This window comes from Podarcis vaucheri (genome assembly GCF_965113315.1).
Source record: "Podarcis vaucheri genome assembly, chromosome: 13".
Lineage (NCBI taxonomy): Eukaryota > Metazoa > Chordata > Lepidosauria > Squamata > Lacertidae > Podarcis > Podarcis vaucheri.
Window position 1 is genome coordinate 21,436,198 of NC_138751.1, and position 16,338 is coordinate 21,452,535.

The 16,338-nt window shown below is 46.2% G+C and overlaps 1 protein-coding gene across 2 annotated transcripts in view; it reads left to right on the forward strand.

Moving 5' to 3' along the window:
• Positions 1–2,650: 2,650 nt before the first annotated feature.
• The window catches only part of ATP2A1 (ATPase sarcoplasmic/endoplasmic reticulum Ca2+ transporting 1), a 33,037-nt gene continuing 19,349 nt past the window's right edge, over positions 2,651–16,338 (forward strand). For both annotated transcript variants that reach the window (XM_082196905.1, XM_082196904.1), the window contains exons 1-7: positions 2,651–2,981; positions 4,341–4,358; positions 5,496–5,578; positions 8,439–8,543; positions 9,019–9,157; positions 15,591–15,671; positions 16,225–16,310. In XM_082196905.1, coding sequence (XP_082053031.1) covers positions 2,864–2,981; positions 4,341–4,358; positions 5,496–5,578; positions 8,439–8,543; positions 9,019–9,157; positions 15,591–15,671; positions 16,225–16,310 — 630 coding nt within the window. In that variant the 5' untranslated portion in view covers positions 2,651–2,863. The remainder of the gene's footprint in view (positions 2,982–4,340; positions 4,359–5,495; positions 5,579–8,438; positions 8,544–9,018; positions 9,158–15,590; positions 15,672–16,224; positions 16,311–16,338) is intronic.

Below are 16,338 nucleotides of genomic sequence, written 5' to 3' on the forward strand. Positions count from 1 at the left end.
TGGCCAACAAAACTCTGCCTTGTTCCATTTCTTGAGGACTGGCATCTTGATTAGGCAAAATGGAATAAGATGGATGCACACATATACAAAGATCCTTGGGCTGGGGAGGGGCCTCAAAATTATTATTCAAATGTTAATCATTTATTTTTAGTTTTCTGTTTGTTTCCAGCTTTTAATATCTCATTTGAGTTTTCAGTAACCACCAACACCTTAGCTACTATTTTTATCCAGCTTCAGACAGCTTGCTATCAATCCAACAAGAGGTGATAATCTTACCGCATGGAGCCAGCTTTCTTGGGTTGGAGGCTTATGCCCTTAGGACATGAACCAATAAAAACAATTTGTACATAACGTCTGTTGAAACACCACAGCAAGAAAGCTTCAGGCAACCCATGATCGCTGATTAATATGGTTGCTCAAATGGATGCGCTGGCTGGCCAGGGAGGCAGATAGGTCAATATAGCCTCACAAGGAAGGAGACAGTGGGGAAATTTCCAGAATAGAATAACCTCAACCTGAAATCTGGACAGCTATTGCCAATCACTGTAGACAATGCTGAGGCTTCATCCAGACTTCCTTTTGTGCTGTTTTTCCATACCCTCCAACATTTCTCCAATGAAAATAGGGATATCCTAAATAATAATAATTAATAATAATAATAATAATAATAATAATAATACCTCACCCATCTGATTGAGTTGCCCCAGTCACTCTGGGCGGCTTCCAACATATATAAAAACATAATAAAACATTAAACATCAAACACTGAACTGCCTTCAGATGGCTTGGGGATTGGATAATTCCATACCCTCCAACATTTCTCTGATGAAAATAGGGATGTCCTAAAGAAAAGCAGGACATTCCAGGATCAAATCAGAAACCAGGACAGCTTCTCTAAATCTAGGACTGTCCCTGGAAAATCAAGACACTTGGAAGGTCTGTGTTTCTAGACACAGGTCCACACTGCGTCAGAGTGCTTTTTTTCTTTTCTTTTTTTGCCCCAACACTTTCCCCAGGAAAACCTTTGAGAACAAAAGAAATAAATGCAAGAACCTAGTTTTATTTCATTTCTTATTACGTTGAAGAAAAATGCTGAGGTCACCCAGTACAGCTGGGAACAGGTTTAAGACAGCTATAGGCCTCACAGGCACTGTGCATTCAAAGCAGTATCATACTGCTTTAAATGGCTGTGGCTTTCCACAATGAATCTTGGGACGTGTAGTTCGCTAAGGGTGCTGCGAGCTGTTAGGAGGACCCCCCCCCCACATTGCCCTCACAGAGCTACAATTCCCAGAGTTCCCTGGGAAGAGGAGTTGACAATTTAAGAATGCTGGAATGACCACCATGAGGGGAATAGGGGTCTCCTCACACCTGTCAGCGCAGGGACGCGGGTGGCGCTGTGGGTAAAAGCCTCAGCGCCTAGGACTTGATCGCATGGTTGGCGGTTCGAATCCCCGCGGCGGGGTGCGCTCCCATCATTCGGTCCCAGCGCCTGCCAACCTAGCAGTTGGAAAGCACCCCCGGGTGCAAGTAGATAAATAGGTACCGCTTACCAGCGGGAAGGTAAACGGCGTTCCGTGTGTTGCACTGGCTCGCCAGATGCAGCTTGTCACACTGGCCACGTGACCTGGAATGTCTGCGGACAGCGCTGGCCCCCGGCCTATAGAGTGAGATGAGCGCACAACCCTACAGTCTGGCAAGACTGGCCCGTACGGGCAGGGGTACCTTTACTTTTACACACCTGTCAGCACTTATAACAAACTGCAGCTCCCATGATTCTTTTGGGAAAGCCATGACTGTTTAAAGTATTAGAAATATTTAAATATTTTGTGCAGATGAAGCCATAGTCTCTCTCCATTACATTAAAAACATAAGAAGTCACTTGCCACAGGGATTATGGCAACCTCCACAATAAAGGGCTGTTTGTGTTGTTTTAAACAGTATTATATATTGGTGGAAGACCTGTGGTTACTAGCCACAATGGCCAGAGACACAGCAACCATGCTTAGAGGCCACACACCTCAAGTAACAGATACTGAAGACAACTGACAGGACATAGAATATCTGATTGGTCATGGTCAGAAACTGCATCCCGAGGTAGACGGGCTATTGCTCTGAAACACAAAATAAAAAGAATGTTTCAAAACACGTATACACGTTTTTATACACGTACAGGCATAAGAATGTTTGAGTAATTATATAACATTTAATTCTGCGCAAATGAAGAAGACGCGGCAAGCAGATTGATCTAATAGCATATATGGGAGCGAGGGCAACCCAGTCCTCTGTGGGTCTTCATTATAGACGACAAGTGACAGAAATAAACCCTAAATCTGCTAGAGGCAGGAGGGGGAGGCGAGGGTGAGATCTCTTGCAAGGAACAGGCGAACATTTGAGTGACACATGGGTCTGTGGACACCCGGCCTCCTCTCCCCTACTCTCCCCCCCACCCCCGCCAAGCCAAGCCAACCACCCTCCTGGCTTCTCCCTCTCAAGTCAGCAAAAAATACCTTCTCTCCGCAGAAGGCCATATGTGAGTTGGTGGCTGGGGTGATGTCAGCACCAGTCACCCAATGGGGGCCCACCGACAATGTCCGGGGATCTGGGCCCCGGTCTGCCTCATAAGGACGTGTGCCAGCCTCCGAGCTCGGTGAAGGCTTCTGTACGAGGACGGGTCGTGTGGGCTTTCCCTCCATCGTTGGATACCGTGTGCCAAGGACCATGGTCTGTTGAGAAGGAGAAGGAACTCAAAAGGGGGCACGAGTGACCGCACAAGTCGGGGGGGTCGAAGAAGCAGGCCGAGCCGACAGGAAGAGAGGAGCACCTTTTCACACAGCAACGGGGCAGCTGTGGTTGGGCAACGATGGAAAACGCCCACGCCAAAACAGGGGAGGAGTGCTTGGCTTACTTTGGAGTGAATGAGCATTCAGGCCTCTCTCCCGAGCAGGTGAAGAAGCACCTGGAGAAATACGGATACAATGGTGAGTGGCTGCCTGAGTTATAGGACCATGTTGGTACCCACACGTCGAGGTGCCAGGATGCAGAGAAGGGCAGAGGGAGGGAGGGAGATGCATGGAAGGAAGCATGCAGCTGAAAGGATGGCCACCTAAAAATGGATACGAGAACCAAAGGAAAACCAAGGATGATCGGGCGAGAGATGGACAGGTGGATGGATGCAGAGCCATGGCTTCTAGACGAAAAGGGCGGATGCACACACAGAGAGGAGGTGGAAGGGTGGGGTTTCAGTACATGCCGAAGAAGAATTGTTACATAGGCACAGGAAGGGAAGGAAGAGCCCGATTAAGTAGGCAATGGAAGGTGAACAGGGATGGAGGCAAAAGCAAAGGAGAAGAGCACTGAAGATTATTAGGATGGGGGGAGGTAGCCAGGCTGGGGACAGGGCAGCTGCTGCTTTGCTAAGAATAACCCAGTAATTCCCTTTGGTATGAAACAGATATTAAAATTGCTGATGGGCAACTTGTAGGAGCAGCCGGGAGGTTGCCTTGGGGGGGGGGTGATATTCCACAGCCACTTAGGGACAGGCTGGCTGGGTGCAGGGTAACTGGGGAGGGGGTGATGTCCTTGGGGAACATGAGTTTAGCAGTTAAGAGAAATGGTGGTGGGAGTTAAGTGAAATTGGGAAGGGTGTCAATATGAAGAGGGGAGGCTTTTTTGTTTGTTTGTTTTTGCAGGGGGTAGTAGTATCCTGCTGAAGCTGCAGACAGTTAAGCAACAAGGACAATTGTTTCCCCATGCATGATATCCTCTAGGATCCAAGTCTTAACTTTTAGAGAAGGGAATTGGGGGGGGGGTGTTACAGGACACAAGTACATGGCACAGATATGATAAGGTGGGGTTGCTGTGAGTTTGTACCTATGCCATGTTGTGTTATGCACATGAGTATGCAACTGGCTGCAACTCCTTGTGGAGTCCGGCTAACAAGGGGCACCTCACACCCAACTTACGGTAATTCTGCGGCAGCAGCTCTGGCCAAATGGCTTCTTTCAAAACTATAGCCCATAACCTTAATTTTGGTAGAAGGCCTCTTTGCTGTCTGTAGCTGAGACCCATATCCACCTCACAACTAACCTGTGCCTGCCTCACAATCAGTTCTATAATCCTAAGCATGACCCCATGGCTTGTTTCTAACTGTTCAGTTCTTATCTGCTATATTAACCTTCAACTCCATGTGAGAAGCCAGCCTCATTAACTTAACCACAGAGCCTTTCTTCTCTGTCTCCACCTTTGCCTGACAATCCAGTCCACAAAGTCATAATAAAACACAACCCTAACCCGCTTCTCTCTCTCTCTCTCTCTCTCTCTCTCTCTCCACCCCACAGAGCTCCCAGCTGAAGAAGGTGAGTCCCTAATACTGGTGTGGAAAGGTGTTGGGAAGTGTTAGGACATAGGAAGCCCCACTGTACCCTGACCTTACGTAGCTCAAATTCTCTCTGCTGACTTTGTAAAGCAGCAATTACGACTGCCAGGTCTCTCTTTTTGGCTTTAAGATTTAAACCTTTAGCCATCTTTCCAGTTTTCCAAAGCAAGGACTAAAATGTCAAGTTGGGGAACTATAATCAATGGGGCTTTTTTTTTTTTTGCTTGCCCTGAAAGGTTTTCCCATAGTCTTCAGCTTATCCTTCCCATCAAATTTCAGCCTGAGGCACCAAGCACAAACAAGTTCATCCCCTAAACAGCTACTAGGCCTCACCCGTATCCCACCAGGCTCCATTGACAATCTCCCAGGCTCCATTCACAGGCTTCTTCTTGCCCAAGCCTCATGGCACCTGGCTATCCCACCAGACAGACCATACACTTGCCTTAAGAAAAGAGGGTTGGGTATACACCAGCCTTTGAGGTGTTGCTGAGCCAGCAATGGGGGTTGTGGGGCCACTTACAAGAAAAGAGGTGATTTTTTCCTTTCACTTATGGGAAAGGGGGTGAACATTGTTCTGGAGGAAGAAAAATCAGCTTGGAGGAGACAGTCTGGAGAGAAATGGCAGAGATGTTAAGCACCAACCATCACTTCTTAGCCCCAAGTTCCCTTCCTGAAGTGGCTTGTTCTCTGACAGGCTTTTGTTAATGCATAGTTAGATCCTCAGGGGGTATCCACACTTCCTCTTATCTGCTCAATTGGAACAAATGGCAATTCAGTATTTTCTGGATTGACATTTGCTCCGATTTAGCGCTAAAGAGTGGCTTTTCCCTTGGAATGGAGTGGGGCAAAGGGAAAACTGCTTGGACCTGTGCTTTCTATGCATGGCACAAGTGGAAATGTGGATGAGCCCTCAAGAAAAGAGCACCTGGGGGGCTTATAGCTCACCTAGACCTCCCTGACTAGTCTTTGCTCAAAATCTATCATAGAGAATCCATATTTCATGGCAAATGTACGTCATTTTGGGTGCCCTCCCCAATCCCTTTCTAGCTAACTGCCCTCAGAAACTGGAATTTTGGTGCCCCCTGATCCTTTAACTTCTCCCTTTCTTGCTTGTCAGGCAAAACCATTTGGGAGCTGGTGGCGGAACAATTTGAAGACTTGCTTGTCAGAATCCTACTACTCGCAGCTTGCATCTCCTTTGTAAGTGACTGTGGCCTTGTGGGTGAGGAAATTTGGGTTACTCAGAGAAGGGCCTTTGAAATACAGCCAGCATTGGAAAGGAGAGGTGAGCGGTTTGGGGGCACATGGAGGGAAACAGTCAAAGGGAGACACATCTTAGGCAAGAGATGAACCGGTTTCCTTTAGAGTCAATGGCTGATGTGTACCAATGCCCGTAGTTGGTGTGCTGAGAAGCTTTGCTCTTCAGTGAGCTGCCATATTGGTAAGCTGCATCATCAATCACTGGAAGCATTCACTGGGACCTAATATGACTCAAGGCTCAGTTTTGGAACATATTCTATGGTATGGCACACGGTATGCGTGAAGTAATGTTAAAGAAACATCTGAACATCTGGAGAGTTTATCTTTCCTCACCACTATTTAAATGTAAAATGTTTCCAGATGTACACATCCAAGTCAGGGCACTGTAGGGTCCTGTCCCCCCCAGCTTAAGCCAAACTGCCCTCTCTGACTGCACAATGCTTTAGACAGGTTGCATTGTGCACTGATTCGATAGACTGTCTTCCCTTCATGCTTAGGGGTTAGAGATATACTAGTTTCCATTCAATCGGGGCTGTGCATGGCTAGCTTCTGCTATGAATCTGTAGAACCAATTTTCCCTGAACTCATCCCAAGAGAGTAGATTGTAGAGAAGGTTGTCTAGGCAAAAATGTAGTGATTGTGCTTTTACAGCAGGTGTATCTCTCAAATTATATACTTCTGTATCCACCCAAATTAGTAAATAAACTGAACCTGGCAATAGGGCATGGGGATAACTTGGCCTTTAGGCTCCTGTATGTAGAAAATGAGTTCCCTCACATTAATGGGGGAGCTCGCCAACCAGCTCCAAAACCTCTTTGCCAACTTCCCTGCTTCACTCCCACCATAGCTACAAAATGGAAGCGGCAGAAATGGACGCTTCCCTCCCCTCATCTTGCCTCTCCACAACTTGCCTCACTGCCCGGTTCCTTGACACTTGAGATGCAGCCACCTTGGGCCGTGATACTAATTTCTGGAAGAGCACATGGCCTGGCTCAGCCCCAAGAGGTCGCTGTAAAGGTCACCGTTAACGGCCTAGTTCTCAGGTAGCCTGAGCCCCTTCGCCTCACTGCTCCTCAGAAAACCCAGGATACCTGGCATTTTCTTGGCCACGGAGAAGAAGGCATTTGTGACCAGGCTTGCTGTGATCCAGCAACTAGTAATTCTCTCATTCCCTCTCTCAGGCAAATCACCAATTAGTGTGCTGTATTACAGGGATTCTGGAGTGAGGCAACAGTATCTTGTATAGACTCTGGTGAACCTATAGAAGCTACTGTCTCCCAGGTGTTGCTGGACTCCAGCTGCCATCAGACCCAGCCAGCCAACATGGCCAAAGAATCTTTGCTATGCTTGTACATGGCAAGCTGGAGAGAGAACAAGTTGTGATATTTTCCTATCTCTTAGGCTTATCCATACTTCCTCATTCCTCTGCTCCCCCCCCCCCCGGGAAAACTGCTATTTAGTACTCGATCAATCGTAGCAAACGGCAAAATGAACTTGACATTTGCTTCTCTGATTTAGCACTAAATAGCAGGTTTTCCCTGGGAAAGGAGCGGAACAAGGGATGGAAACACTTGGACCGCCTGGGTCAAGCAGAAAACTGCCTGGACCTGTGCTTTCTAGGCACGGGACAAGCAGAAGTGTGGATGAACCCTTACACACTCATACCTCTTTCAGATGACGGATCCCAGGTCTAGTCTTTATTTCCTTTTCTGCAGCTTGACTTTAAGTTTTTACCCTCCGGAAACTTAATTAAGCAAACAAGCCAACCTAGGAACATTTGGATTCTTGGCAATTTGCATTTCGGACAACTTGGTTTCCAATACTGTGGTTATTTCAAGAATAAACATAGTAAAAGGTGGGCTACTTTTGTATTGCAAATATTTGGAACTGGAAACAAACAGAAAAAAACAATCTGTTGTTTATGGCGCAAGCTTGTTTTCTGCTACTCCAGAGGGCAGTACCTGAACCAATGGATTCAGATGACAAGAAAGAACATTCCGACTAAACATATTCTTTAGCTGTGATTTCTGCATTGCAGGGGGTTGGATTAGATGACCCTGGGAATCCCTTCCAGCACTACATTTCTGCAATTTCATTTATTCTTTGGTAATCTTAAATATGGAGATTCCAAAACTGGCTGGGAGATTTTAACTCAATTTACAATAGCATGCTGATTGAATATCGACCCTCTGGCAACTGTTGTCTCCACGGTGTATCCAGGACGCAAGAGGAGCAGATGGGTTGCATCCCACACTACCCTTGCAAGTGTGCAAACCCTAATACCCATTTTGTGTTTACGTAACAAACACACACGGAGAGAGAAAGAGAGCAGCTCCCTCCAGCAGGGGGCAGCATAGACCTGGGTCAGACTGGAACATTTCATTTGCACTTGGGAAACGTGTTTTCTTCACATCTTGAAGCTGTGCATACAGTTGCACACTTGCAGCTGCCCACACAATTACACAACATCCATAGGCTTGCGCACACACACACACACACACACACACACACACAGACAAGCAGGAGCCCTTTGCACCGGAGTTCTCGGGTTTCATGGGATCAACTTACACGCTTCATCTTGTACACATGCAAAGTGCAGGCAGGGTTCAGCTGTCTCAAGATTCCAAATGTCAAGAGGAATCAAAAGGCAAATGCGATCCCAGAAGGATAAGGGAGGGGAGGGCGAAGGATGAGCCAGGATTCCTAACTGTGGAAATGAGTGAGAGCTATGCCTGCGCAAGATGGAGGCTGAAGGTCCCGCTCCCCCAGTTCTAAGCATGTGCCTCTCTTTTTTTGGCAGGTGCTGGCCTGGTTTGAGGAAGGCGAGGAGACTGTCACAGCTTTCGTGGAACCATTTGTCATCTTGCTGATCCTGATCGCCAACGCCATTGTTGGAGTATGGCAGGTAAACAAACCAACAACCATGCAAAATCAGCATTTGCATAGTGCCTCAAAGGGCTTTGCACACATAATTACCAATGGCTTGGTCAGTATTGTTTTCACTGTATTGAAAGGGTGGGCTGGGGCCACAGCTCCCAGCTTCCCTGGCCTTTCACCATGCCGACTAGGGCTGATGGGAGACCCAACAACATCTATGGAGAGCCACAGCTTCCCCTGCTGTACTGCAAAGCCTAAGGAGAGAATGGAAAAGCTACAAGCAGGAAGTGGGGCAAAGGACCCACAAGGACTTAGGAACAGGATAAAGCAACACAATTTTAAAAAAATTATTATTACCCACCAAAGCAGCCCAAACTGCTGTGTTTCTGCTTCTTTTTATTGCTTTTTGGGTAGCCCAGTCATTTGGTGTGTGGTTGTGGGTATCAAAGCATTGCCTCCAGACAGGGTCTTAACTATGGCTGTTGTGTCTCTTCTACTTCCAGGAGAGGAATGCTGAGAACGCCATTGAGGCTCTAAAGGAGTATGAGCCTGAGATGGGCAAGGTGTACCGGTCTGACAGGAAGTCTGTGCAGAGAATAAAGGCCAGGGAGATTGTTCCTGGTGACATCGCAGAGGTGGCAGGTAAGTCCCGGACCGAGGCAAGGAATGAAAGTGATTGCTTCAGGGTGAAGCAGACTAGACATAGAGTAAAGAGATTTTGGGACAGCATGGGTATCTTTCACAGCCTTTAAGGTCACACCCATACCATATATTTGAAGCACATTTCCAAAGAATTCTGGGAAATGTAATTAACTGCCCCCACAGAGCTATAATCCCCAGTGCTCTTAACAAACTATAGTTCCCAGGATTCTTTGTCAGGAAGACATATGCTTTAAATGTATGCTGCGAGTGTCACTTAAATCTCTCAGTCACAGTGGTCCGTACAGCACAAACTCTCCAACTTAAAAGACAAACTTCGTTGGGGTGGGTTTAAAAATGGCCGCATTCAAAAAAAGAGAGGTCAAAGCAGCCTTAGCTGTTCCTGTAAAGGACATCTAGGAGAGCACACCTTGCTTCTCTATGCTTCATACCCTCTTTATGGACTGGAGTATTTTCCCCACAAGTAGGCTCATGAGTAATGAAGTCAGAGGGGGACATCCCAGCTTCCTAGAGTGGATGTAGTCTTCTCTATGGTGGCCAAAGGCACCTTGGGAAGGAGATGACATGAGCTCTTCTCTGTAAGCATCCACATGAGCAAACAGTTCTGGATTAGGGACAGGCAATCCCTTGTAAAGAGAAGTCTCAGTGCTCCCACATCTCCACTGCTAGACTTAAAAGTTACAAATGGTTTATTAAACTGAAGCGGCGGTTGGTGTGAATGTTGTACGTTCATGTTGTACAGTTTGGACTCTCTGTATCAGCCGCAACAGTGATGGACTTAGAGAGTGACAATTAGATTAAACATTTGGGCTGTGATGTTTAGCCTTGGGCAGAGGGTAACTTTCTTCTAATAGGTGCAGGATCACTTTAGGTAGCATGGCAAGAAATGACTTCCTGCAGCTGAAATAAGTGAAGGTGAAGAGGCTTCAGCCCCAGGAGAGAAAATTAAAGTGAGATGTCAGGATTGGGAAGGTATCAAGGGTCAGACACCCTCTCCCTTGTTTTGGGTTTATAAAATCAATTGGGTAAATGTCAACAAGGCTTGGGTTAGGGCAAATCATAGACACAAGTTCTGAGTTCCAAGATGTGAAGTTTCTTTTTTCAGTGTCCATATTTGGATTCTTATAGTTAGAAAATTCTCTGATAATGCCCTCCTGTGCCATTTTGAGTTCCTCCTGTCATAGTCTGTTGCAGCGAACATCAGGCGGTCTTTCATAATGACCACTTGCAAGCACTGATTTCTCCTTCTGTTCCCTTCCTATCTCCATATTTTGGGTGGGGGCTACTTCTATCAACCTCCCACTTCATTGGTCTCTTGTGCCAGGTAGAAAATCCCCAACCCAGTGTCTCCTCACCCCAGTTGTGTGGTGCTGGTTTGGAGTGGCCATTACCCAGAATCCAAAGGGGAGTGTTGTCCGTTCCCTGTGGGGTCGGATAATGCCCTCCTCCAACCCCGAGCCCTCAGGGAGCACTGGAGATGCTGCTTCAGCAGAGTCTTTGTAGCTCACCCTCACCCCTCACCCCACCTGCCGCTCGCCCCATCATGCCTATCCCTCCATCATGTAGCTTGTTTACTCCTTGGGCTTGGCCTGTCTTGACCCTGGAGGCAGAGGGGATGTTTTGGGAACAGACAGTCCCCACGGTGGGTGCAGCCTGGAGGTGGAGCAGTGAAAACAGAGACCTGAGGAATCCCCTTCAGCTGCACTTACTGGGCAACAGCTGTCCCCAAGGCTGGGCCAGCCGCCAAGCTGTCCCCTCCCTTTGGTCCGCATTAATTTAATTCAAAGATCATTTACTCACACAGGGCCAGTTGCACAACTGTCTCCAAAATATAAAGGGCACCCACACACAAACACATACACTTGCTGTAATCCTTCACTGGGTGGTTGGGACAGGCTCCCCCAGAATTTGCCCCCCCTTGCCTTGCGTTGTATGTGTGAGATGCTTCTTGAAGCCCCGTCCCCCCAGGTTTGTGCTGCCTCTTTCTCTCTCTACACACAGTAGGGGAGGGTGGCCATCAGTCTTTCTTTACAGAGGATGATCTTCTGTTTGAAGAAGTCTTCTTTTTAGAGAACCTTGGAAGTTGCCCATCCACAGTTAGTACACCTGGATAGCAGGCTGAGCTGGAACACAGGTCATTTGGTCATAGACTTCCCTGCTATGGAGATGTGTTTTATATCTGTTTGAATTAGGGCAGTGTGAAGTGTTTCGTCTAGACACAAATTAGCATATGCAAATATTGTGCAGCGGTGGCCACTTTTGTCCTTTCTTGTGTGTTTGTGTGTGATGCTTTTTTTGGCAGTATGCAAACGGCCACCCTAAATATGAAACCTCATTCTTCCTTACTGGGCATTTTTGTGTCTTTTTAAAGGCACAGCTTTGTAAATTTGGGTCCTCTTTGAGGCAATGTGAAGGAAGATAAAGCTCCTATTAGATATAGATAAAATTATAAGGGTTACATAGATATAAAATAAAACAACAAATAATATTTATATAAACACACACCTAACAAAGCATTTTCCATTGAAACCAGAAGTCATTCAAAATAAATTCTGAAAAGTTCTGACAAATGCTTCCTTCTGTTTGGGACATAGGGGCAGAAGGCTGTCTCTAATACTTCTTAATTTGTCACCGCCTGTCCTCAATTTATTACTTATTTTATTAGATTTACTTATTAAATGCTTTCCTTCTTACAATTTATCATCAATGATAAATTGAGAAATACAGCATTAATATGACCACCTTCCCTGTTGTTTATTTGTAGGGTTGGATTTCTCAGGTAAACTACTTCTGAACATGGAGGCTCTCTTCTTAGCTATGACTATTTTATCCTCCATGGTTTTATCCCTCCCCCCTTTTTAAAAGCCACGTGATTTGGGCCACGGCCATATGCAAAGGAAGAGGACGAGGCTCTTGCGTCTTCTTAAGAGTTACCAGTACATAGAAGTGGGAATTCCAGCCAGCGCAACTTCTCTCATCCCTTTCACGATACGCTCGCACCTGGCAAAAGTCCCATTCAAGCCCTGCCTTCCTTTGCACCTGGCCACGTCACAATATTCCAGCGGGAAGGAATTCCACAGAGTTAATATTATACTTTGCAAAAGAGAAGCCAGGGGCTGCCTTGTGCTCCAGAGGGATTTAAGGAAGAGATAATTCCGAGAAGGGATCTGCACTGCTTTGTGCCAACTTTTGCAAGCTCGCCTGATTTATTTATATGTATATTTTAAACACTGCTGGCTGAGCAGTTTTAGCATCACCTTTGGGGATGCAGAAATCCGTGGTCTCCTGCCACCACCTCTCTCTCCCAGCCTGGCCTGGCCTGAAGTCCTCCTCCTCCTCCCTGTCAGGGCACCCGTGACCTCTCCATCTCCTTGAAGGAGAGAAAGCAACGGGGCAGTGGATGGTGCCCAGCCACCGGCTTCACCTTGTATGGACAGTGGCAGGCAGCTGGTGATGCCTGGGGAATGTGATGAGGCAGGCAAGGAGGGAGCGAGAGAGACACTTAATGCGCTTGTGGAAAAGCGAGCTGGGGTGCATGGGGACATCTAGGGTTACCGTGCCTTGTCAGGTGGAGGAAGGGGGCAGGCGGAGGGGAAAGGCTCTGCGGGTGCTGCCTCTGGGGTATGGCTTGGGCAAAAAGCTCGCCCCCATCTGCTCCGGCCTGCACTCCTTGGTCTTGAGGGCACCTACAATATATACTCATCGCCACCATCGAACAATTCCCTAAGGGTGGCTTTGGGTCTTGTTTTTCAGACGTCAGTCCTCCATTTGAAAGCCTGTCAAGTCTGATTTCAGTATAAAGAACCATCAGAACAGGAGAGGCCTGGGCAATCTAGAAAGGCACCCTGGTCATTGGGAGACAGTCTTTGTATGCATTTTTATTTAAATGATATTAATGCATCTATACCTATAAAGTAGCACACACACATTTTAACTCAATCTGTGTTCTCTTCTGCTCCTTTGCCCTATTTTTGGCAGGCAGTGGCCACCCTCAAGTCTCCCCAAACCAGGCATTTATGACGGTACCCCCTTCCTACAATACTCCCCTGTTTAGGCTGCAATAAACCCATTTTACTAGGGCATTGTCCTGAGCAAACATGGTTTGGATTGCACTGTTAGGTTCTGTGTACGCATCATACTTTTAAAGCACACTCCCTCCCCACTCCAAAAATAATCCTGGGAAATGTAAGTTTGTTAAGGGTGCTCTGCTAGGGGTAAACTATAGTCCCCAAGATTCTTTGCAAGGAGGATGTGCTTTAAGTGTGCTTTGAATGTGCAGTATGTATGCAGCCCTTATGCAGTATAACCGAGTGCCAAGTAACTTGACAGAAGATCATGTAAACCACTTTAGAATGGCATATGGTTATATGTTACCTCATAAATAACTTGGTCATGGGAGAACTTGGAGGGGGCCGGGGAGAAGGGGAGAGAGAGAGATGTTTGGGATAGGGACGCAGACTTGTCCATGTGGTAGAGGTGGCAAGTGATTTGTTTTAATCTGAGGCACAGAGAAGAGGCAAATGCTCAGTGGGTGTGATGAACATAGGGAGAACTCTTTATCGTGGCTCATCTAGATTACAGGATCAGAATACAGCACACCCAAATAACAATGTATTTCAGTGTACTGGTTTTGAGTAGACATATTATTATTATTATTATTTCTTCTTCTTCTTCTTCTTCTTCTTCTTCTTCTTCTTCTTCTTCTTCTTCTTCCTCCTCCTCCTCCTCCTCCTCCTCCTCCTCCTCCTCCTCCTCCTCCTCCTAGTAATGGATACCATAAATGGGCTCTGATTCTAACCAGTTCACTGGAATCGACTGTGTTTGCTTTTGCCACTTGCGTTGTTGTTCAAAGACAGGTTTCCTAGAGAACTTCAAAAGTCAGGTTTGGCCAGAGCAGCCTTCTCTGAGCTAGTGCCTTCCAGATGTCTTGCACCCAAACTCCTTTCAACCCCAGCCAGCCGTGGTGCCTGGCACTGATGGGAGTTATAGCCCAAAATGTCTAGAAGACATCAGTTTGGCGAAGGCTGAGTTAGAGTGCTAGGCAAGGACTCAGCCATGGAGCTCCCTGGGCATCCTTGCACTGGTCAACATCTCTCTGTGCAAGCAACTTCACAGGGTTGCTATGGGGGTAAAATGACTGAGGGGAGAACCAATGATGCTGCTCTGCGCTTCTTGGGAGAATGGCAGAGTAAATATGTAATGATAAACTGCATGTAATACTACATTATTTAATGCAGGGAAAGCCTGGGTGGTGCTCCAGCCAGCATAACCAATGGTCAGGGATGTTGGGAATTGTAGTCCAAAAATAACTGGAGGGCCCTATGTTGGCTACCCTCTGAATTAATGGGTGGAACAATCCGAAATCAATATTAAGAAATGCCGGGGGGGGGGGGATAAAATAAAATGTCATACAAAAATGAACCCTATTGTCTTAACCTAAATAAATGCAAACTTCACCAGATTTTGTTTATGTAAACTGTGGACTTTGAAATTTGGAAGTTTACGCTTGAATTTGCACAAACATTTCCAAAAATATTTTCTAGATAAAAAATGGGAGGAGTACAGTGAACGGGAATCGATTTATTTCGGTCCTTGACCAGAGTGCAAACATATACAACAACAGAGAGCATACAGATATAGATTAAAATTAAGCTCGATGAGCTGATGCACAATAAATAATTCAGATATAAAACAGCTAAAATATATAAGTTAAAACCTTAACCGCTAATTTAAAACATATTAAGACACTGGCCGTTAGATTCATTCAGAGCTTGTCGGAGGAGTACAGTAAATACCTCCTGAGCAGTGATCCTTCATTGAAACCATTTTCTTTTTGGGGGGGAGGACCCTCTCTGTCTAATCCAAGTCAGTATTGGTCTGTTTTCTTTTTGCCCATTTTGGTGACCCTGACTGGCCATGCCTTCAGTGTCTACTATCCTCTACTGCCCTCCAGTGGCTAGCCACCCCCCTGGTTTTCTGACGTACCCTCATTTTCCTCTCTGCACTCTCTTCACAGGGCTCTTGAGGCCACCTCTTCTTACCCTTCTCTGGCCCTTCTTACCGCAGGCATATTTGGCCAGAGATTCATGCAGAGACAGAATGAGCAGCCTCCTCTGTGAGATGCATCCTTCGGCCTCCCATTGATCACTTTATTTCTTGTGGCACTCTAGCAGTTTCCTCATGGCACAATATAGTAGTGTGTTCTGCCCTCACAGTCTAGGAATTATTTTTTATGTTAATTTTTTACCCTTGCTTTCCCCCTTCAATGAAGATGTTCAGAGCAACTAACAGTTAAAAAGAAATGAATGAACAATTACCTGTCGGTGACTAGAACTCATAAATATTTTCTTTCTTTCTTTCTTTCTTTCTTTCTTTCTTTCTTTCTTTCTTTCTTTCTTTCTCTTTCCCTCTCCAGTCGGTGACAAAGTCCCAGCTGATATTCGCATCATTTCCATCAAATCCACCACTCTGCGTGTGGACCAGTCCATTCTGACAGGTATGGTCGATGCTGCTGTCATTGTTCATAATTGTATTATTATTACTGATATTACCGTTTCTTTAGCTTTCTCCCTCCCTGCTTTCCTTTTCCTCATGGGCCTGTTTATTTTAATTGTTTACCTTCTGGGCAGAATTTTCTCATGGCTAATTTTACGTCACACTTGTGTGAAAAGCAACTAATATAATATAAATATAATATAATAATATATGGTAAAATGCCTTGTTAGGCACTTAAGAAATAGAGAGGATGTAGTTTTAAATCTCAACAAGCAAGAGAAGACCAGGGAAAATAGACATGTCTTGAGGCTCCTCTCAGTGAGTGGGTCGGTGGGACTACGGAGAAATATTTGCAGGGGGTTGTGAGCTCCATGGAAAGATAAAATTCAGTGGAAAAGGAGTTGAGGAAGGGTTAAGCTCTCCTTCCTGCCTGAAAAGTTCATGTGTGTGTCTTCCCCATGGGACATGTGTTTATGCAAGTATGTCTTGCCTGTACCCACTATGTCTACCACGGTCCCTCCTTGACGATTTAACTGTTTCTTGACCCCAACCAGGCGAGTCTGTTTCCGTGATCAAACACACTGACCCCGTCCCAGATCCCCGTGCTGTGAACCAGGACAAGAAGAACATGCTGTTCTCTGTGAGTGTGACTGACAGGGCTGACGACC